Consider the following 21100-nt stretch of genomic DNA (forward strand, 5'->3'; position numbering starts at 1 on the left):
AATGCGAGCGTAGAATGACATATTTCTAGCGTTCGAAGAGAAGCGAGCAGGTGTGCAGATCAATGCTTCAAAATATTATCACATTTTGTTTTTCGTTTTGTATCACTATGCAAAGCGGTGCTTTTTTTTGTGTACCACCTTACAAAGCGGTGTTTTTTTTTTTTTTTTTTTTTTTTAGCTTTATAGTGTTAAGTTTGTCTTTTATGCTTTGTGCGTTGAGCTCAACGTGTGTTTCTTTTTTTTTTAATTGTGAGCCTGGAGCTCTGAAACGAATTATAAAAACGCTGGAAACTAGTCTCGCTATATATACATGAATTAAACAAATATAAAAATGCAATATAGTACTAACAGAATTGTACAAAAATGCAGTCGAATATGCACCTGGAGATGTATACCTAGGCATACGCGTTCCTGCACACAAATCATCACGGTTTAGTGGTAAAAACTGCGCATTGGTAAAATTGCAAACGGAAGCGTGTGATTAGCAATTAGCTCTAAACATTTCTTTCGGTTAAGTCACCTAAAATAGGCTAAAGAGATAATTCACTTAAAAAAAATATAGGTAAAAGGAACAAATAAATAATATTATCAGTGGGATCTAAATCGAGTTATGAATATTTCACAATTTGATGCGGTGTAAAAAAATCTGACTATGTGGCATCAACGTTCCTTTTATGTTGCTACAAAATATGCGTTCAAACGGGGGGGGGAAATATGCACCTATACTCACCCAACATAGGTGTATGTTTTTCCCTATGTCAAATAGGACATTTGCAAAACAGATGATCATAATTTCTTATAAGGCTTCTTTTTTATTGTACTTTGTTCACAGCATGTCAAAGGGAGCGTACTGTGCTCGCCTTCTGCCTCTACCTCTTCTTCCGCCTCTGCCTCTACCTCTGCCTCTGTTGCCATGATTGTTCTACGGAGAAATTGTGAAATTGCATTTTTGTAAAAAAGTTTTTTCTCATTTTTCTCATTTTTTTTTTTGAGATAACATTTTTGATGAAAATAACACAGCGCATAGGCGTGTGTAGATACAAAGGCTCATCCCTGTGGACGATGTCGTAGGATTACCACGTTATATATCGACTGCCTTAATTCACGTGATATCATCATTAAAATATAAATTACTAGTAATATGTATAAATAAAAGAATGTAAAAAAAAAATAATCACCAAAATCAATAGAATTGCCAAAAATACTGGTATTAGAGTTATTCGAAATATCATTTAAAATTTCCTCTTCACTTGATGCTTCTTGAACTGCATAACCGGCCCAAATTTTCGAATTTTGTGAATGCATTGGTTCCATTTTTAATATCTAAAAGGAAAGAACAATTTTAAAATATCATCATTATTTTTTTTTCTCACCATGATTCAGGCAGCATATGCCTTTTTGTCACGAATGGGGTGCATAAGTTACTATGTCTATAAAGTGGGAGCTTCAACAGAACGGTATAATAAAATAAGAAGGAAAAAGATTCAACGAATCTTCATAAAACTGTGAAGGTCCACCTATGGGGTCTACAAATATGGATACGTGCATTTATCAATATGTTTTGTAGCGACTATACAGGTTCATTGATCACTGCACTGAGGGGGGGTTTCTATCCTTCCACGTGAAACCCTGCAGTAGGCGCAATTCGCCTTCTTAGCTCTCCCTACTGATATATTTCTTTTAAAAAAATATGTCTACAAATTTGTGATGTAAGTTAACTTTTTTCTCAGAAAGGGTTTACACTTATTACGCTAAGATTATAAAGGGGTAAAAATATCCTGTGCCGCAGAATTATTCTGTCAGTCTGCAAAAAAAAAAACGCACGCAAAAATGAAGAAGAATCATTATGCTACACAAATTCAGCATATTTTAAATGGTTATCGTCAAATAGATTAACGGAAATGTACAACTTTTTGACCGATTTTTAAACCGTATTTTTTTCACAGTCAAGTTGTTCTCTGCTATTTAATATTTTCCAGCCGTGGCGTAAAGGTGATACACAAAGAAAAGCACTTTTACGTAATTCTCATAAATTGGGGGCATTCCCAAATTAAGCGCATAATGTCAAAGCGGTTAAGCGGACTGTTAAGCGGACTGTTAAGCGGACTGTTACGCAAACATTTTAATATACTCACTTTTGTAGGCAATTGTTTTAAACCCACGGCTTGCAGAAATGTTCCCAGGGTTTTGGTGTTTTTATTTTTTCCGATTTTTTTCCGATTTTTTTTGCTATTTTGGGGCAAAAAAAAAGAGTAATCGCCTCGTTTCACAAAATTTAAAAAGTTGTTAATCATTTAATTGAGCATTCCAGCAATTTAGCAGACCAACTGTTTCAGGAATGTCCACAAAAATGTATAAACGCTTCCGTATTTTGAGGAGACCTTTTTTTAAAATTTAAAAATGGAAACAAAATTGGAAAAGTTCTCCCGTTCCACCGGTGCAGTGCAGTACTGTTGCGCTGATTTTTTTTTGTGTGCAACTTCAAACATAATTGTGAATATAGAGGGTGAATTCTCAGCCATGTTGTCATCGAAATTGTTCAAGTGGCCGAAAAATTATTTAGCTCAATCCATGGCTTTATCATTAATATGAGTCGCGACATCATCGAACATGTGCCTTTTGCATTTTAAGGTGGATACGTATTTACATATGTTTATGGATGGAATTATTTTTTTTTTTTTTTTCCTCCTTTCATTTTGCATATCTCATTATTCACACGTTTAATAAAAAGGAAAATTATTTATTTTCCCATATGACAAATTTTGACTAACCCCCGTTTGGAAAAAAGAGGAACCACCAGACGTTTGGGAGGTGGATACCACCGGGTGTTTGAAAAAAGGGAACCACTAAATGGTTAAGGAGCGAAGATAAAAATGAGTGAACCTTTTTAAAGACCCAACATAAATAATTAACGGCGTGACCCCCATAGGGGGAGGTCCCATTAACCCGTTCAGCACAACGAAAATTACGTGCATTTTTTTTTTTCTTTAAATTGTTTAAGAAACCACTAATTATGAGGCTTCCTGCGAGTTCATGCGCTGTGTACATTTTGCATCCGTCCTATATTAATCTTTATCGCAGCATACGCAAAAACAGGTTGTTTTGTTAATGAACCCAGATTAAGGGGACTTCCCTGGGAGTACTCTCCGTTGTGTAAAAACTGCACAAAACAACTGGAACACAAAAAAGGTTCAAATAAAGTGAATAAAATTTGCATAATGTGCGTGTAGCGATGTATTGCAAACCCGTAATGAACATTTATTCCCCAAAAAGGAAGCAGAAGAAACGGCCTGTCAATCCCTTTTTAAATATTTTGCTGGCACAAGGGGAACACTTCTTCCCTCGCAAAATTGACATTTGAATTTCGCGTTTTACTTTCCCGCACGGTAATTCCATTCACACTCCCTCGCTTAAAGCAATTTTTACAAACGTAAAAATATAGCAGTGTATAAGGCTAACATACAGCATTTTAAATTTTGCAAAAGTTTACCCATTCGAGGAAAGGAGAATCCATTTTTCCTCGTTCAAAGTGATTGCCAAGGAATAAAAATTAACGTACATTTATCACGTATACATTTTGCTGCTTGGGAAAAATGATAAAAAGGGTCTCCTCTTTTTCCTTTGCAGAAAAAACAAACAGAAAAAAATGCTGCTATCTTATATATATTAAAAATTCTCTCACTTTAAAATGCATAAATAATACATATATTTATTATATATGCATAAAAAAATACATTAACGTGTTCTTCACTTTTTTTTATAAGTTTCATAAAACTGGACGACCGGGGTATCGATCCCCGTACCTCTCGCATGCTAAGCGAGCGCTCTACCACTTGAGCTAGTCGCCCTTAATCAGTTTCAACTGAATGTAAAACTAATAACATACGTGCAAAGGTTTATAAAAATATATTTACCCATATTGTCGTAGCATGCCCATACCACCCGCAGCCATTTTTCTCTCCAAAAAAAAAGATTAAACCCGGATCGCATAAAAATATACAAGCGTCCCGCCACCCACTAAACAGCAAATAGGTACAAAAATGATCATCCATTTTTTTGGCCCCCCAGCGGATCCCAATTTATGAGCAAATAGTTGCATATATATATATATATACGCAAAATTGGAAGTTGTTTAGAACATTTAAAAAAAAAAAAAAGAGAAACCGTTATCCCGTTAATGCATCTTTAAGCATATCTTGAAAAAACCCTTCCATCTCCAAATGTAATTTTACGTAAAATTGGCATTTATATATGAGCGGTTAAAAGGCGCAAAAAAGAGTCCTCATATGTAAAAATAGGAAAAAGTAAAAGGGGAGTAGCTCCACAGCGATAGATCATACAATAGGTCATACCAAATTTTTTTTTTCTAATCACATTATAGTATGACCTATCAAGATAGATATAAAATGCATACCGATGATAGCTCAGTTGGTAGAGCGGCAGACTGTAGTTGTAATGGTTATCTGTTGGTCACCGGTTCGATTCCGGTTCATCGGATTTTTTTTTTCGCCCAAAAAAAAGGTGAGGAATGAAGAGAGACATTCTGTACGTTAAGATGAAATTAAAAATGTTTAACATTATCCAAAAAGCCAAAAATATATGTACTTTTTAATACTGTTAAAATAAAATCCATTACCCCTCAAGCCTTTTCAAATTATGCGCTTACATAATACGCGCAACGTTTTTCGCTTCGCGCGCTTCTCACAAATAGCTCATAAATACTATTGTTAAACGTTGCGGATGATAAGTTTATTGAATGTACCTTCTAAAAAGAAATTTTATTGGCCACTTCTACTCCGTTTCTGTAAAGAAATGCAAACGAAGGCGTGAAGCAAACCTTCCACAAAAGCTTTCCACAAACGTCTCTCCCCTTTTCACATTTTTTTCCTCACTTTGAACTGCTCATATTGCTCATATGATGCAGGGCCACTGTTTCATCATCCTGGCGAACTTCATGAACTTAAAATTCGGATGCACAATAAATCCGTTCAAAATTTAACCTCCTTTGAACAACAAATGAACAAGTGAGCACACAGGTTAACACGTTTAGGTGTCCCTCTTAGAAAATAAAATAAAAAAATGTGTACATTTCTGTACATGTAAGAAAAAAAATAATTTTTTTTTTTTCCCCTTCATCCTATATGTACAAAAGGAAGTTGCCCCCTTTTACATACAAGTGTTGCTCCAGAAGCAGCTCACACGGAAAGAAGTGTCAGTTGCGTCATATCAAAAAGGTTTTTTCTTCCTCGCACGTCTTACCCTTTGTGTAATTTTTTTTTTTTTTTAATGAAAGCGAGTTAAAACATACAGTGATGTGTTCTATTTGTGGGACGTTTTCCGCCGTTCCCATTTGTTCATAACAAAATTTAGAGTCACAAAATATTGTAAAGCTTAACGCGTTAAGCGAAAGTACATTTTTGTTTTCGTTCGCCAACACGTGTAAAGCTATACACACATTGGTATGTAAAATTTTATGGCATTATGCATTATCCGTTGTGTTAAAAATGTCCCCCAGGAAACTTGTGGGCACTCCTAGGGGACTTCCTAATTCAAAAGATGAACGAGGTGGTGATATAGCGAAAAGTGGAGCCTTCCCCCATTTGCTAAATCGCTTTCTTCAAAATTTGGCCTTACTTTTTGCATTTCATCCGTATGGTGAAAAAAATATGCAATTTTGTAACTTTACGAATTATTTCCTCCAAAAGGAAATTTATATCACATGTGTTTGCTTATAGGGCCAATTTATTTGGCATCATCCTAAATGTGTGGCCCTTTGTTTCATTTTATTTCTTTGCATTTTTCAAATTCGCAAAATTTCACAATTAATTAATCCCACGATGGACATTGGAAGAGACGCAAACGTGAGTGACACACGCATCAGTGCCCACGTAGGGTTGTACGCGTCCTCTAACTGAATCGGAAGCACCACTTAATGAGCTGCTTTTTTTCGCTCTGGCTAAGTCGATATGGGAAGAACTACGCTGCTTCGTAAAATCGTGCTGTTCGTATGAGAAGTCTCTCCCGTTACCTCCCCTACGTTTTAGTTTGAATTCACAAATACCATATATTCACTGAACGAAACTGTAAAAAAAAATAAAAAAAAAAAAACATTATCACATAAGTTGTGTAGATGATAAAGCGGGTGCGCATTTCTGCAAAAGGCAAACACGCCCATACATGTAAAACATAAAACCCCTCCCCCCTACTCGTTCCTGAGGAGTCTAAGTCTACTTTGGAGAAAAATTTCACAAAGTCTGGTTTTTTCATATTCTTCAAAACGGATATAATTTCTTCCGCGTCGATTAGGCCTTAAAAAGAGAAAAAAACACATCGTTACATAAAGGGATGCACAACATTCGCATTCACATACACTCACGCACTGCATATGCACGTAAAACCGAAAGAGCCGCATCTACTCGCAACTGGAATTGCCGCTATGTGCCCGAACAAATAAGCACGGTGGTAAAAGGGGAAGTAAAATAATTATGCCACTGTTTTCGTCACTTCCCCACAATAACACCTTCACGCCCTCTGACACGTCACAATTTAACCACACAAGGGGATGTGCACATCTTTGCGCAGATCCCAAATGGGGTACACCGTTCAACGCTTGCACCTCGAACGTGCCTAATAAAATAAACTCACCATCTTTGTTCAAATCATATTCCACAAACTCATCATACACTTCTTCCTTCTCCTCTTCGGACATATCAGTCGGCATCTGATTTAAGGGTTCAGCTCCTTTGCTTTTCTGATAAAATGGTACCAAAAAATGGGGGTAAAATGAATATGAATTCCATCGTATTTACACACATGCGTTCGCTATCTACATGCAAGCACAACCCGGTTCGAAGTGTTTCCCTTTTTACCTGAGATTTTAACTTTTTCCAAAATGTTGCAAACAGGACGGGGATAAAAATTAGCTTCAAAGATGGCAGTCTCATAATCTCACAAATGCTCTTTATTCAAAAAAAAAAAGTTCGCACAAAAAGGGGGGAAACTTTGTCAACAAAAAAGTTTAATTGTTAATTTTTCGGCTAAGTACCTTCCTTTGCAAAATTACCGCATTACCGTACACTACCCATATGTGTGAAGCATGTTTGTGCTTGTGCGAGGTGCAGTCTGTGCTCTCGCAAGACGCAAATTGGGGGTCTTAAAATGGGGGTCTTAAATTGGTAGTCTTAATTTGTCGGTCTTAAATTATGAGCGGTTCGGGTTAAAACGGCCACACTAAAAAATAGAAGGCAAAACAGTGCAATATTCGTATATACTCGCCCCCACACTTGTATTTACATGCGCGCGTACGACTTGAATGAACTTAACCTCCCAAAGGATGGGACCGCATATAAGCGACTGATGAAAAGATTACCCCTTGAGTTTATTCTTTTTTTCTTTGTTATTTCTCTCAACTGAAGAAGTGTACCACTGCTCCCACATTCTGCCTCTTTTCCCTCCAATCTTTTTACCATATGCACTGCTGAAATTTGCGCTGTCGCGTTGGAGGGATTCAAATCGCTCGATAAGTCTCAACTCACAAACAGGATGAAAAGGAAGGCAAGCATTCGTAATTAGGTTTCTAAAGTAGCTCCGCTTTTACATTATTGTGCCCCTCACATGGGTTATCATTTTTGTGAATATAAAACGCGCTTTGAAGGCCCTTCTCGTCGCTTCTCAAAATGACAGTAGAACATTCAGTACTGAGCGCAACTTTGAACAAGCTTTTAAAAAGGTTTACCTGTTGTGGAGAAGTGTAGAGGTATTTTCACTTTCCTCATATGTGCGGGAAAGGACCTATTCAAAAGGCACATTGTTTTTTTTTTTTTTCTTTTTAAAAAGATGTATATAGAATTTTGTTTTATTTTTCACAACGCATAAGTCATTATGGAAGTGTACTTATATGTATGTACTTTTTCCACTCACTTTCAAAAAAATTGTTCTTCTCCCATCGTTGCTACTTTCACAATTGTCCCAAGAATAAGTGGCTAGATGGGTATTCCCCGTTTGTGTGCCCTACTACTTTGTTTTGGCTAAATTGTCACGAAATTTTTCCTTTTTTTTTTTTTTTTTTTTGTCGTTTCCAAAGCTGCTTGCTCTCTCAGTGCTGCTATACTGAGCAACATATTAAAAAATAATTCCGCGCAAGAGGCAAACAATGTGTTATACATTTTGCATATCAGCAAAATGAACAGATAAGTGGGGGCATTTGAATTTTCCAAGTGAAGGCTGAACATTTCTCCCTCTCTTCCACCCTCTTTTCGTTATGTACATTTGTATGGTTTCCCTACCGCTACTGCTACACATAAGAAGGGTTTTATAAAGGGAAAGCGAAACACGTGCAAGCGGGGACATACGTTTGATTTATCCAGCCCAATGCCAACCCCTTTTCGCAGCACCGCTGACTTTTGCATCAAGTGATTTAAGACCAACCTTCGCGCCGTATATCTTCATTCCTCTCCCCCGTCTCCCTCAAAAAATGAACAGATCGAAATAACACACTTAAGGTTTGCCTACATGTGAATGAGCATATTTCACAAACTGTATGTGCACAGATCACCATGCTAACCACACGTGCCACCACTCGTGCACAGGTTGCTGACAAAATGGCAGGTGATGAAACCCCGAAGGACCAAAATTTAATGTTCGACACAAGCAACAGCATAAATCACCTGACCGGAAATGAATTCTATTTCTACTCTAACGACGATGTGGGGGTGTATAGAAAAAAGACGCCCAGTGAATTCCAAATTGGGGAAGCGAACACCAGTGAGTGTAACGAGTTGCCCCCCGTAACCACGAATGATAGGAACGTCAGGGAGGACAAAGTGAAAAACGTACAGAAAAACGCACAGAAAAATGTACAGAAAAACGTAGAGAAAAACGTACAGAAAAACGTGGAGAAAAACGAGAAAGAAGCAGAAAGGAACAAAGCATGCAGAGAGATAAAAAAAAAACAGAGGGACGCAAATGACTACTTCTGCACTGATAAGATGAAGAAGCAACACACGTATGAGGAAAGAGAAAAATTTGTCTTTGAACAGGAAATTGGCAAAGTGCATGATGTGTACAATGGGGAAGAAATAATGAAAATTATTAACAAATTAAATTCTATAAGGAAAGAAATCGAAACGGTCATATACAAAAAGTTAGAAACAAAATATGTAGAGTTCCTCTCCATGTCCAGCAAGATTAAAGACATTGAAGTCTTCATATCAAATATTAAAAACTTAGTGGCAGAAAATACGAGCGAGTTGAAATTCCTGCAAGACAAGAAATATAAGGAAAGTCTAAACATAATTAACCTTGTGACGAGAAGGAAAAAATTCCAGAAAATAAACTTAACAATTTTAACCATATATATTATCCACATATATGATAAAATAATTTTTAAAAATATTTTAAGAAAAGATTATGAGTATGCATCTCTCACTTACTTTGAGCTAGCCAAATTTTTGAACACAAATGGAAAACTTCTCCACCACCTTAACTGTATACACCATTTGAAGGAAAAAAACTTGGTAGATTATTTCAACAGATTGAAGCAAAAAAATCAGACCAATTTTGTCGAATTTTTATTTGCAAATAATGGGAATAAAAATCTACAATCCCAGTTAGAAAAGGCCTTCAAAATTTATTTCTTCCTTTTTAAAAAAAAAAACTCCAATTTTATCGAAAATTTGCTAGCCTATGTCTACCAATGCTTCCGCAAAATTTCAAAGCAGGTTATTTTTTCCTTCGTAATTGTAAGCAAAAAGGGAGGAGGAAACAGAGCTAACCAAAGGGAAGGCAAACAAAAAGGAAGTCACCGAGATGCCCAAAAAAAAGAAGCGCAAAATAGTAAGCACCTGAAAAGGGAGGAAATGGATAACTCCACCACACAATACCTTGATGAAGAAAAAAAATTATTTTGCTCAGAAGACAAACAAAAAAAAGCCCAACATTGTGAATTAAAAACGAGTGATTCGCACCAGCAGGGGATTAATAATGCTCCTCCATTCTATCACAAAAATGTGCATCAAATTTTGAGTGAGAAAATCCCCAACCGAGGGAAAAATTTCACACAGAGTGGACACCCTAACCAAAACGAAGGAACACCCCAGGGTCTGCCACATAATGCTGATAATATAAACGATGTGATTAGCTGCACATACGAAAATGCAGAGGGGTTAAAAACCGCAAGTAATAAAAACACACATAATAACTCCCCGTCGAGTGAAAATAACCCAAAGGAGAGACTCCAAATTGACATAAACCAGCTTCAAGAAGAAGACAATTTTTTGTTTATTCCGCTAAACGAGTTGGTACAAAAATTAAACGAAAAGGGCTGCTTCCTCTCGCTTGTTAAAATTTACGAAATTGTCTTTGATGTCCTGAACAAGTATGACTCAATCATCATTTATTTATTAACTTATCAAAAAAATGAAGCATCTAGGGGAGGTTCGAAAGGGACAAAGATGGACGCCATCTCACTTAATGGTAACAATAAAAACAACACTGTGTGTGACACGAGCCATTTTTCGAAGCCCCACACCGATGGGGGAAGTGCCACCCCTGGGAGGGATTCACCTGGGAGAGATTCGCCTGGAAGGGATTCCCCTGATCGAACTGGCAAGCTACAGAGCGACCATTCTGAGGATAACGAATTGGAGAAAGTCCGCTCCACGTTGGAGAAAGACCGCTCCGCGTTGGAGAAAGACTGCTCCTCGTTGGAGAAAGACTGCTCCTCGTTGGAGAAAGACCGCTCCTCGTTGGAGAAAGGGCACACCTTGGACGATGCCAACTGGGAAGGAGGAGACCACCCGGATAACTTCAGCTTCTACGACCTATTCAACGAATATAAAAGCGAGAAACGCTTTTCCACTTTCTCAAAATTTTATCAAACGAGCGACGGAAGTAGCTGTTCCCCCCTAATAACCGATTTTCTAAAAAACGTCGACATTGAAAATTGCCCCTTTGCAGAATATTCCCAAAAAATTAAAGAAAAAATTGAATCATATTTAAAAGGTAGGAGCGTCCATTATGAGCACTCCGAGGCGTTCCTGCATTTCGCACTAGACAATGCGAATAAATTGATAAGCGCCAAAAATAAGTTCCTAAAAAATATAGAGAAAGCGCTCAAAACGATTATCGAACATATGAGATTTGAGAACTTTGGTTTTCATTACATATTCCGGTTTGCAGTGGTCACCATTATGTTTTGCCTGAATTCGTTTCTCTTCGAGAGGAACTCATCCAACGGTTGCATCTACCATTTGTGGGTGGACAACATGTGTGGAATTCTTCCAAAGGAAGTGCACCACGAAAAGGAGGTTCAAAATGGGGACGTAACGGAGAGCCAAATGGAGGGACAACAAAATGGCGAACCCCCAATTCTGCGCAAGGAGGAGCAAAGCAACGATAATCTTCGGGAACACTACCAGACACACATCGAAATAGAGGCACTAAAAATTATTAACAAAACCGAAGGGGAGTTACCAACCTATCCAGATGCTCACCAACTGGGAAGTAAAATGAAATGCACAGAAATTGCCAAAACTGGGAAGGCACAAAATAGACAAAGTAGCACAGAAGAAGTACACCCATGTGCAGCTCATATTGTGGATAACAAATCGAGCGAGAAAAACCAACCGGAAAGGCAGAATTACCAACCGGATGTGGAACAAATATGCAGGGAATATTTTCTGAATGAAAGTGCACCTTTCCGCTTTGCAGAAGAGGAGAAACGAACCCAATTCTTCTACGATCTGCTTAAAAGCAGTCTCATTTTTGAAGAAATGGAAAAAAAAATTAAAAATAATTTCCCCCATTTTTTTTACCTTAATGGGAAAAAATTAAATGAAGCCATTAATAAAGACAACTGGGTTCGCATACCTGCAAGGATAAATCAATGCATCTTTAAAAAGAAATTTCATTTTTTTCAAGTTATATCGCTATATAAGAAAACGTTTTACGATTTTTTGAATGTCCCCTTTTCGGAAAATCCCCTAATCAGTTTTAACTTCAAGAGGCTAGAAGAAGAGTTGTGTTCCGAGACAGACCTACCCCCCGAGCATACAAACGCGCATGGACACGAAAAGTGGCTCTCATCTAAATTGAGTAATCATGTGATGAATGACACCAGTTGGGGTAAATCCACCACCATTAGTAGCGATCCACCCGAAGTGAAAAAAAAAACGATAAACTGTCACTCACACGAAACGAGCGAAGAGGCTTACCAGAACAAGACACACAAAATGGAGAATAAGAAGGAAAATTTCCACATTATTAACTTTGACATCGTTTTATCAAACAGTAGCAGCATGCTCATCTGTGTGCTGCAGAATTATTTAATGCTGGAAGAGCTGCTGCCCAATTTGAAGGACGAAATAAACCAGTACATGTTAAAAGTAATCGATTTTTACATGTACGTGTTATGCTGCTATTTTATGAAAAGGGAAACCTTGGAAGAACTTCTCATTGACTTAAAAAAATACAACGACAGGTTAGGCATAAACAACTTATTTTTTATTATAAAGAAACAAGAAAAGTACAAACATTTGTACAACTTTTTAATTTATTACTCGGAAGAAATTCGAAATAATTCGGATAATTATCACTTTCTAGATGCCCATAAAAATTCTCATCACCCTTTCCAAAATAAATACAACGTAACAAATTGTAGCAGTGTGACGGACGACTTCTGCCCACCTCTCAGCTTAAATAACTTTTGCAAAATTTACAGCTCCACGTGTCACTACGCCATTTCGGAAAAAATAATTTCCATCGAGTCGTTGTACTGCTTGGTTAGCAAATTGAAAGACGAAATAATGCTATCGGGGGGGGTCCAAACGGACGAAAAAACGGGCGAAGTGGGAACTTTCAACAGGTGTAGTCATCTGCCAAATGGAGAACCCAACCAGAAGAAGAATACCCAGCGCGGCAGTACTATGAGGAACCACCGTAGTGACGCCGAATGGGCTTCCCTTCTCCCCTTCTTGGAGCAAAAACTGCACATCGTGGATGAACTGCGAATTTTAGTTTATTGCGATTCGCTATACGAACTTGTAGACAGCAGTAACTACGTCAGTGAAGTTGTGAAGTTGGTTAACAACGCGTGTGGTGCGCTCGCAGGGGGGGGGAACGCAACGGACGGTCACAACATCGGGGGGAAAAAAGGTTTACAGACAAGTGTACGGACAACTTTGCAGACGGCCTTCCAAACGCATATGAACCAGTTCATGGACTTATACATTAACATACTGAATGACGCGAAGCGAAAGCTAACGTTCTGCTGCGAAGGGGTCGTATCAGTCGTAGTTCACTACGTACTATGGAATTTAATAAATTACATCTTTAACCTAAATAACATCGAAATTGTGCACCAGATTAGGAGTGAACTACTCCCAGTAGTAGCAGTAGGCCCCAAAAGCGGCAGCCAAGGAAGGACAAACCAGCGTGTGCCCATCCCAGGTGCAGGCCCCAAAGGGAGTGAACAATTTATGGCGAACCAGAAAAAGGAGGCCAAAGTTTTACCCCCTCGGAAGGATGCAAAATTCGCGGGAGCCAACCTCGTCAGTAATAATAAATCGGATATACGCGAAGCGAGTACGCAAAACAAAAGTGATGATTCTACAAACAGCAACAACAGTGGCAACTTTCTTACGGATGCACCTCAAAGCGTAGTAAACACCTTAAGAAATTTCTTTAGCAAAATTTCAAATACCATAATTCAGCATATAACAAATTTGGAAAGAGAAGTAGAGGAGTATTTATCTCAAAGCGAGAGTGACAATAGCCCCATGTGTGATGTGCGCAATTCTGTGTACATGAATCTATACAGAGAGCTAAAAAATGTGAACTCGGAAAGGCACAGATTTTACTTCATTTTTCTCGCAAAAGGGATAAATTATTACGATCAATATGTAGACCTCCATTTGGGTAACCTGCCTAAGCTCGACCAATTGGTTAAATGTGCAAATGCAGATTTCTTCCAGTATAAGCACGTGCATTCCGTCATTTTGAAGTACCACTACTCTAAGCTGGTACCTGAGAGCTACGTTACTCAGTACGAAATGAGCGTCTTGAAAGAAATACAAAGTAAAATCAAATCACGCATTGTGTGATGGGAAGGGAAGGGCACACGTGGGGGGCAACTGACCCCACGCAAAGGACGCTCGTGTGTGCGCGAACCTGTACGTACATGATCACGCCATCTACAAAAATGCATAACTCGTAATATGCAAATGGTTAGGGGTGGCGGAAAAAGTCATTCTGTGTGGACTGCAAAAATGAGCTCATTTGTTCATCTGCGCATTTGATGAGCCTTTCATTTGAGCAGCCTTTTTTTTCACGCATTCGCACGCCCGATGTTGTTGACGCAACTTTACCCCCATGACTGCAACACCCGCTTAATCCCCCTTTGATGAATTAAATTTGCCATGAAAAAGCTGGGACGCGGTGTCGCGCGAAGGTACATTTTACGCCGTGCTGCAATGTGCACATTTGCGTACATATACATATGCTTATACATATGTATGTATTTATTTTTTTTCTTTTCCACGATTAAGAAAATCATGGATCTCAACTTTTTTTTGGTAAACACAGTGCTCATTTTTTTAAAAAAGAAAATTGCTTCGTTCCTCTCCTTCTGGATCTGCAAGCTGATTAAATTTGTTTTTTAATCCCCCAAATTTAAATCATACCGATGGGGAGGAGCATCCCCAACTCGATCAATTTTATTTCCCCTGTTTACGCGCGCTCCGTTTCAATCTCGCAACAAATTATGAAGCGAAAGGGACAATCGTGGACGCGCAATCTCATTTTGTGGAAAAGGCCGAATTGACAAATGCGAAGAAGCGAGTGAAGTAAACGGTTAAGCTTTGCCGACGTTCAAACGGGTGAAGCGCGGGGAATTGGCGGCACTCACGAGTGTACATATAAGCATATATAAATGTATTATATATATATATATTTATATATATATGTATATACGTATGCCACACTTCCTATGTTAAGCCAAAATTGACCCCCCCCTGAGACTTTCCCACGCGCTGCCAACGGGCCACCCAAAATGAACAGCTACAAACCAGAAAACGAAAACCCCGTGCTGTACAACTACAAGGAAGACGAGGAAAGCAGCCACATCCTGAACGAACAAACGATAAAGGAGCACTTATATAACCCAAGCGACTTGTGCGACCTAAACTACGATGAAGATCAAATAAGTGTAGACGAAATATATGATATGCTAAGGGACATAAAAGACCCCGAATATTCCTACACATTAGAAAATTTAAAAATTATTGAAAAGAAAAACATTTATGTAAATCTGCAAGAAAAAAATGTCACTGTTTATTTTACCCCAACCATTCCAAACTGTTCCCTAGCTACACTAATCGGTTTAATGATAAGCATAAAATTACAATTCTCTCTTTCGAATTGTTACAAGATAAATATTTACATATTCCCAGGGTCTCACAATTCGGAGCATTCCATAAATAAACAGCTGAACGACAAGGAAAGAATCGCAGCGGCGATTGAAAATTCCCACTTGTTCAATGTCATCAAGAGTAGCATCACATACAACTACCCTGTTGTGAACTTTTGACGCGTGCTCACAACTGACCGTGGATGACGCTAAATGAGGGTCCATACCCACCATCTGAATGGTATAGCCACTGTGCATTATGCGCCCAAAAATTAACACCACGTAATGTGTAACTACACGTGGAACCTCCTTTTACCCACTCTGCACAGCGCCACCTCTCCAAAATGGTCTTCCATTTTAACATATAAATTATTTTTTTTTTTTGCTTTTTTTTGTCTTTTCACCGATAACATCTTCAAAATCATGTTCAATCGTTTATTCTCCCTCCGAACCAAATCTAAGTTCGAATGAGCTTTTCCCTCCACACGGGGATGGTTGTGTCAAAATTGGGAAGACAGCGCCGGAGAAATGCTTCTTACCCGCACTGTCGAGCATGAATTAAAAATCGCGAAAAAGAAAAAAAAAAAAAAAAAAGAAATTCCAAATGGAAACAAAATGGGAAGCAAATATGCACGGAAATTGAATCAAATGTGTCTTATGGGCATGTCCATCATGTGGCGGGTGCAGCCAAACATGCGCAGATGCGAACCAAACACGCGGTAGATGCACGCCGAAAATACATCAAATTAATAACAAATTGCTGTGCATCTATCTTCAAAAAAGCGCGTACGGTACGACACAATTATTAAAGCCAATCTAGCAATCAGGCAGGGGCAGAAATGCATTTAAAAAGGTGGGAAATTTTATTAGGGTTGCGCGAGGCCCTTTCCACTTCGACCGAGACGAGTGAAAACGGGCGCGTGAAACTACATGTTTGTAGAATGATAAACAAAGTGAAGAGATGTCATGAAGCGAAACGTCAGCACATCAAGCGACACATGAAGGGGTTAAAGTGACACATGAACGGGTCAAAGCGACACATGAAGGGGTCAAAGTGACACGTGAACGGGTCAACTGGTACGTAATGTGACCACCCAACATACGAGCGGGTGATCCGCCCAGTAACCCAATGCACACCTACTGCGCGGGCCAACTTGAATACAGAACAGCCAACGAAGCTTCCCTAAAGTGATACAGTATGCCCTCTCGACGGCCGTGCCTATTTACTTCAAAAGGGGAATCACCATAAATAGGTGCGACGGGGAGGGCCGCATTCAACCGCAATGAGGTGTGCACTCCATGGACCAACTATACAGAGCAGCCGTGCTATACGCCCTACAATGAAAAATTGACTGTATTTTTGTAGTACAGATAATAAACCATTTCGGGGGCCAGCAACTCCACGCCGTTCGAGTTGTCCCTAACGAACAAATCGTTTGGGGGCTCCTCCTCGGGTTCTTCAAACGGTGAACCCACTAAATGATCCAGGTTTTCTCTGATTTGTAAAAACGAAGGCGTTAGTTTTTCCTCCATTTGTTGGCTTTCTCGTTCGTTTACTTTTTCATTTTCGTCTTCTTTTCCTTTCCCTTTTTCCATTTTTTCTTGCCTCCCCCGCTCCGCAGACTCGTCCGCCTCATAACTGAGGAAATTCTCCTTGCCAAAATCGTAACAGGACTTGTAAAAAAAATACATGGGGCTGTTTTTATAATACCCCGTATAGAGAATCGGAAAAAGGGAGGAGGGGTGAATTAAATTCTGAATGCAAATTTTATTCTTTATAAATAAATTTATGTAAATAATAATATACTTCCAAATATGGTCATCAATATTTTTATGTTTCGGCTGAATATTTTCTATTATGTCAAATTCGTTTTCTTCCTCGATAACTTCAATGTTAGAATCTATCAATTCAAAATCGGAGATGAAGAAGCTCCAATTATTTAGGTGTTTGTTCTTTAACACTAGTAGGTAATTCCCTACATTGGAAAGGGCCACTAGCATGTCATAGCATTTTATCCACCGCATATGTTTGAACCCTTTATAAGCAGAGATATTTACCTTCACTGCATTTTGTAAATCCATATGCTTCAAATCGTAAATGTATAGAGTGTACTGCCCAGACTTTAGAGACACAACAAGCAGGTAGGATTGGTAAATGTCTTCACTGAAGCAGCACAACTCGTGTACTTCCTTCTGAATTGGATTATGAATTGTGTGGTAGAGGCATATCCGATCGATGTAGCTGTACAGGTCATTTTGTTTTCCCTCATAAGGTGGAGAGCTCTTCTTTGTCACAGCACCGATTGTAGTGTTGTCTTCCATTTGGGGGGGGACCCCACCCGTTGCGCACTGCTGAAGGGAATTCCTCTCATCCGATAGGGACATCCGATTCGAATGGGAAAAGCCCCCCATGCAGTGGACGCTATACTTGTACGTAACCTTGTAGAGAAACACCTTTTCCAATGTCCTCACACAGAGCAGGTTCCCCTTCTCCCTTATGGCAATATCCAGCGGAGTTGTTATCCCCAGGTATATTTTAAACAGAAAACTTAACTCTATTTTTTTCTCAAAAAGGGTTTTGTCCTGTACCTTCCTCAAGTAATTATCGCACGTCCTGTAAATTTCATCCGATATGCACTCAATTTTGGAATACACTATGTTATTCCTTTTTAGCGACGCCGCTTTTTTGTTTTCCTGTTCATCCGCGGCGGTACGCCTTTTCACGTAGTGCATTTCGAAGGCGAGGACATACGACGGGGTTCCCACATATATGTAGTGCTTCTTTTTGTCAATATCCCTATGCTTATTCACATTTTTCAAGCTGTTCTTATTTTTTAGCAAACTGTGGGGAAAATTAAAGTAGTCCGTTTTTTCCCTCCCGGAGTAGTCAAAAATGTAGCAGTCATTTTCTTTTTCGAAAATTTCCTCCTCTTTCTCCTCCCCTCTGGGAAAGCTACCCCTTAGGGTTCCTCCCTTCAGAAGTGCATCCAAATTGTCATATATATTCAACGTGGTTGGTAATTCCTTGGACCTCCTCTTGCTCCTCTTTTTGTACACACAGATGGGGAAATATCCACTCAGCATTTTTTTTAAAAATTTCCGACTATTTTCGTAGTTTTCAAAAAATTTAATCAACTGCATAGCTTCTTCATCCTTCTCTTCGCAGACGCTTGCGCCCTCTCTGTGGGTCTCACTGGGGGGGAGGTTGCTGTTGCTGATGTAGCTCTCCGCGGGGTCCACCGTTTTGACATTCCCTATTGTAGCTTCGCTCGCCGCTGCACTTGGCAGTCCGCTGGGCATTCGGGTTGTCACTGCACTAGCCAGTTCTATGGCGCCCCCCCCCTCAACCACCGCTTCGCTAAGGATTGCCTCTCCGAGCACCCCCGCGGCGCACTCCATCTTACTCACACCATTGACTTGGTTATAGACCAGATTTTTCGAGCTCCCCCCCTTCACATATTTTTTCTTACTCTTCGACTTACTCTTCGAATAAAGTAAGTCTTTCCTCGCATGCAAGCAGCTCTCTCTGGCCATTTCCTGAAATGTGAAGTTCATCTGTTCGTACGAGATGATGGGGAGCGTCTCATTCACGTCCACGACGAAGTCGTTCATGCGCTCTGCATACGGCGCAAGGGGGTGTACCTCACGCAGGGCGGTTGGGTAGTGGACAGTCGGGTCCGCTGCGTATTGGCCCGTCGGGTCAGCTGCGTATTGGCCGCTCAAGTCTGCCATCTCCTCCACGTACACCCTGGACACGTACGGAATTTGCTCCTTGAGACACAAAACCAGATCGAGGACGTAAACGTTCCCCCCTTCATCCCCGGAGAGGCGCCTTTTCTTCCTAAAATCCACGCACTTTACTTCGCATATTTCAAAGTTTCTAATTTTGTTAAAGTTCAAACTTGCGTATAATTTATAATAATCTTTGAAAAGGCTCAAATGACCCTTCGCGGGAGTGGCTTCCTCTTGGTAGCCCCTAAGGGGGGGCGATTCCATCTCTTTACAATTTTTACTGCACTCCGAGATTTCCTCGCATTTATTTATAGACACGTCAGAATTGGACCCAAAGGGTCGCGAAAAATCGTTACTTAAACAACTACTGTTCAGGAGACTCCCCTCTCCCCTCTGCTTATATTCATTTTCTTTATAAAAAAGATAAAAATACTCAGAAAAGAAGCAAGGAAAAAAAAGCTTCTCCGAAATGACCGTCTCGATTCCAATGCAGAGGTATAACAAATCGATGTACACTATTCTGGTGATGGGAAATTTGCAGATTTTAAAAATGTACAAGTATCTCTTCGATACGCACAATAAATACTTGTCACTTTTTATAAATTGTATTTTCTTTATATGTACGTTTTCTTCTTCAAATTTATCGTCACTACTTTTCCTACTGCTATTTTCGTTATTTTTGCTTCTCGAATTGGTTACGTTTTCTCCACTTTTGCTGGGATTTCTCTGGGACTGTCTCGAACGTTTTTTCACTTTCTTCGACTTTTGTCCCTTAACTGAAAAGAGCTTCCTCTTATGTGATTTTACCGAGTCGTCGTTACAGATGGAATCATTTTGCGTCAGCAAATTCTCGGAAAAGTCGTTTCCATTTTGAATTGCTGCAATTGGGGTGGCGCAACTTTCCTCTTCCTCTTTGGTGGTCTTCAGATCCTCGTCGCAGTTGGGGCTTTGTCTTGCCTTCGCCTCCCCCGGGTCGTAGCACATGGCGAGGGGGTCAACCAGGTTGGCTTGATCAACACGGTTGGCTTGATCAACACGGTTGGCATGATCAACACGGTTGGCATAATCAACACGGTTGGCATAATCAACACGGCTAGCTTGATCAACTTTATCAGCGCTGCCAACCCCGCTAGCGCTTCCAACCTCGTTGCTGCTGATGTTGTCGTTCCTCGTAATGTTTCCGCTCGTGCTATTCTCATTCTCGATCTCCTTCTCATTGTCATATTCGTTCCCCTCGCAATCCACGACACTCTTGACCCCCTCGTGTTTTCCACTCGCGTTGCTGCCCTTATCATTCACCCCACTGCACGTACTGGCATGTATTTTCCCCTCCTCGAAAATGTCCCGCTTCAGAAAATCTTCCTTTTCATTTTCATCGTAATAGCTATGCTGCAGCAGTAAGGTGCCCGTCAAAATGTGAAAAAAGTAAAGAGACGTCTTGGACGCGGCCACGAGAAGACTCCCGCTTGAGTTTACGTCGAAGCATAAAAATTCTTCATTGTCGTAATTCTCTAATTTGTAAAAAACATCCTGTAATATATTCTTTTTTATTTGTCTATTGTAAAGATGGCTAATGCAAATATCCATTATATAGCTGTGGTATCATCTTTTTCGCTGGCGTTTTTCCCCCGACTTTTTCTTCGAACTGTTTAGCAGTACATTTGAAGTGCAACTGCCTTTCTCGCCTCGTTCCTTCCACCGAGTGGTGAGTGCTATTTTGCTGCGCCAGTTCCGCTTGATCCACTTGCTCCGTTTGATCCTTACTATATCTGATGGTGAGGTGATACAGCCGCCCAAATGTGCAAACCTGCTGTGGTTAGATAAACGCGCTACCCCTGCGCGACATTCCAGTGTTCGGGAACAAGCGGTAGTGTCAAATTTCCACAACGTTTTAGAAGCGCCCTCAGGTAGCCGCTAACTTTGGCAAGGGAACAATCTGCGTGCTTGTGTGTGTGCTTATGCACG

At 39.7% G+C, this 21100-nt stretch overlaps 4 protein-coding genes and 2 non-coding genes across 6 annotated transcripts, besides 34 other annotated features; 3 read left to right on the forward strand and 3 right to left on the reverse strand.

The window, feature by feature from the left end:
* The first annotated feature begins 233 nt into the window (after nt 1-233).
* Nucleotides 234-368: a microsatellite.
* A 374-nt stretch (nt 369-742) lies between these two features.
* Nucleotides 743-775: a microsatellite.
* A 592-nt stretch (nt 776-1367) lies between these two features.
* Nucleotides 1368-1391: a microsatellite.
* A 785-nt stretch (nt 1392-2176) lies between these two features.
* Nucleotides 2177-2219: a microsatellite.
* Nucleotides 2220-3091: 872 nt separating this feature from the next.
* Nucleotides 3092-3113: a microsatellite.
* An 83-nt stretch (nt 3114-3196) lies between these two features.
* Nucleotides 3197-3251: a microsatellite.
* Nucleotides 3252-4432: 1181 nt separating this feature from the next.
* Nucleotides 4433-4467: a microsatellite.
* Nucleotides 4468-4500: 33 nt separating this feature from the next.
* Nucleotides 4501-4535: a microsatellite.
* A 396-nt stretch (nt 4536-4931) lies between these two features.
* Nucleotides 4932-5031: a microsatellite.
* On the reverse strand, nt 4991-5063 carry PVX_087682. The gene has a single exon. It is a non-coding gene; the product is annotated as a tRNA-Ala (tRNA).
* Nucleotides 5064-5628: 565 nt separating this feature from the next.
* PVX_087684 lies at nt 5629-5712 on the forward strand. Its single transcript has one exon. It is a non-coding gene; the product is annotated as a tRNA-Tyr (tRNA).
* A 177-nt stretch (nt 5713-5889) lies between these two features.
* Nucleotides 5890-5909: a microsatellite.
* A 131-nt stretch (nt 5910-6040) lies between these two features.
* PVX_087685 (hypothetical protein, conserved) lies at nt 6041-7924 on the reverse strand (the record flags this gene model as incomplete). The annotated part of the gene is made up of 4 exons (XM_001613348.1): nt 6870-7924; nt 6646-6751; nt 6207-6308; nt 6041-6081 (listed from the first exon to the last, which is right to left on the reverse strand). Exons 1-4 carry the CDS (start codon nt 6942-6944, stop codon nt 6041-6043), a joined length of 324 nt encoding a protein of 107 aa, XP_001613398.1. The 5' UTR covers nt 6945-7924.
* Nucleotides 7219-7245: a microsatellite.
* Nucleotides 7610-7635: a microsatellite.
* Nucleotides 7921-7948: a microsatellite.
* Nucleotides 7949-7984: 36 nt separating this feature from the next.
* Nucleotides 7985-8013: a microsatellite.
* Nucleotides 8014-8600: 587 nt separating this feature from the next.
* Nucleotides 8601-14099, forward strand: PVX_087690 (hypothetical protein, conserved; the record flags this gene model as incomplete). The annotated part of the gene is made up of 1 exon (XM_001613349.1): nt 8601-14099. One exon carries the CDS (start codon nt 8601-8603, stop codon nt 14097-14099), a length of 5499 nt encoding a protein of 1832 aa, XP_001613399.1.
* Nucleotides 9165-9204: a microsatellite.
* Nucleotides 9259-9285: a microsatellite.
* Nucleotides 11203-11249: a microsatellite.
* Nucleotides 13726-13753: a microsatellite.
* Nucleotides 13882-13906: a microsatellite.
* Nucleotides 14100-14179: 80 nt separating the features above from the next.
* Nucleotides 14180-14227: a microsatellite.
* A 621-nt stretch (nt 14228-14848) lies between these two features.
* Nucleotides 14849-14907: a microsatellite.
* Nucleotides 14908-15046: 139 nt separating this feature from the next.
* On the forward strand, nt 15047-15583 carry PVX_087695 (hypothetical protein, conserved; the record flags this gene model as incomplete). Its single annotated transcript, XM_001613350.1, has 1 exon — nt 15047-15583. The coding sequence occupies one exon, from the start codon at nt 15047-15049 to the stop codon at nt 15581-15583; it is 537 nt and encodes a 178-aa protein (XP_001613400.1).
* Nucleotides 15554-15585: a microsatellite.
* A 113-nt stretch (nt 15586-15698) lies between these two features.
* Nucleotides 15699-15735: a microsatellite.
* A 30-nt stretch (nt 15736-15765) lies between these two features.
* Nucleotides 15766-15788: a microsatellite.
* A 334-nt stretch (nt 15789-16122) lies between these two features.
* Nucleotides 16123-16186: a microsatellite.
* Nucleotides 16161-16189: a microsatellite.
* Nucleotides 16190-16285: 96 nt separating this feature from the next.
* Nucleotides 16286-16317: a microsatellite.
* Nucleotides 16318-16738: 421 nt separating this feature from the next.
* On the reverse strand, nt 16739-20722 carry PVX_087700 (hypothetical protein, conserved; the record flags this gene model as incomplete). The annotated part of the gene is made up of 1 exon (XM_001613351.1): nt 16739-20722. One exon carries the CDS (start codon nt 20720-20722, stop codon nt 16739-16741), a length of 3984 nt encoding a protein of 1327 aa, XP_001613401.1.
* Nucleotides 17189-17216: a microsatellite.
* Nucleotides 17568-17620: a microsatellite.
* Nucleotides 17737-17767: a microsatellite.
* Nucleotides 18816-18862: a microsatellite.
* Nucleotides 18977-19025: a microsatellite.
* Nucleotides 20205-20243: a microsatellite.
* Nucleotides 20473-20532: a microsatellite.
* Nucleotides 20723-21100: the final 378 nt, after the last annotated feature.

Source organism: Plasmodium vivax, chromosome 1 (genome assembly GCF_000002415.2).
Source record: "Plasmodium vivax chromosome 1, whole genome shotgun sequence".
NCBI lineage: Eukaryota > Apicomplexa > Aconoidasida > Haemosporida > Plasmodiidae > Plasmodium > Plasmodium vivax.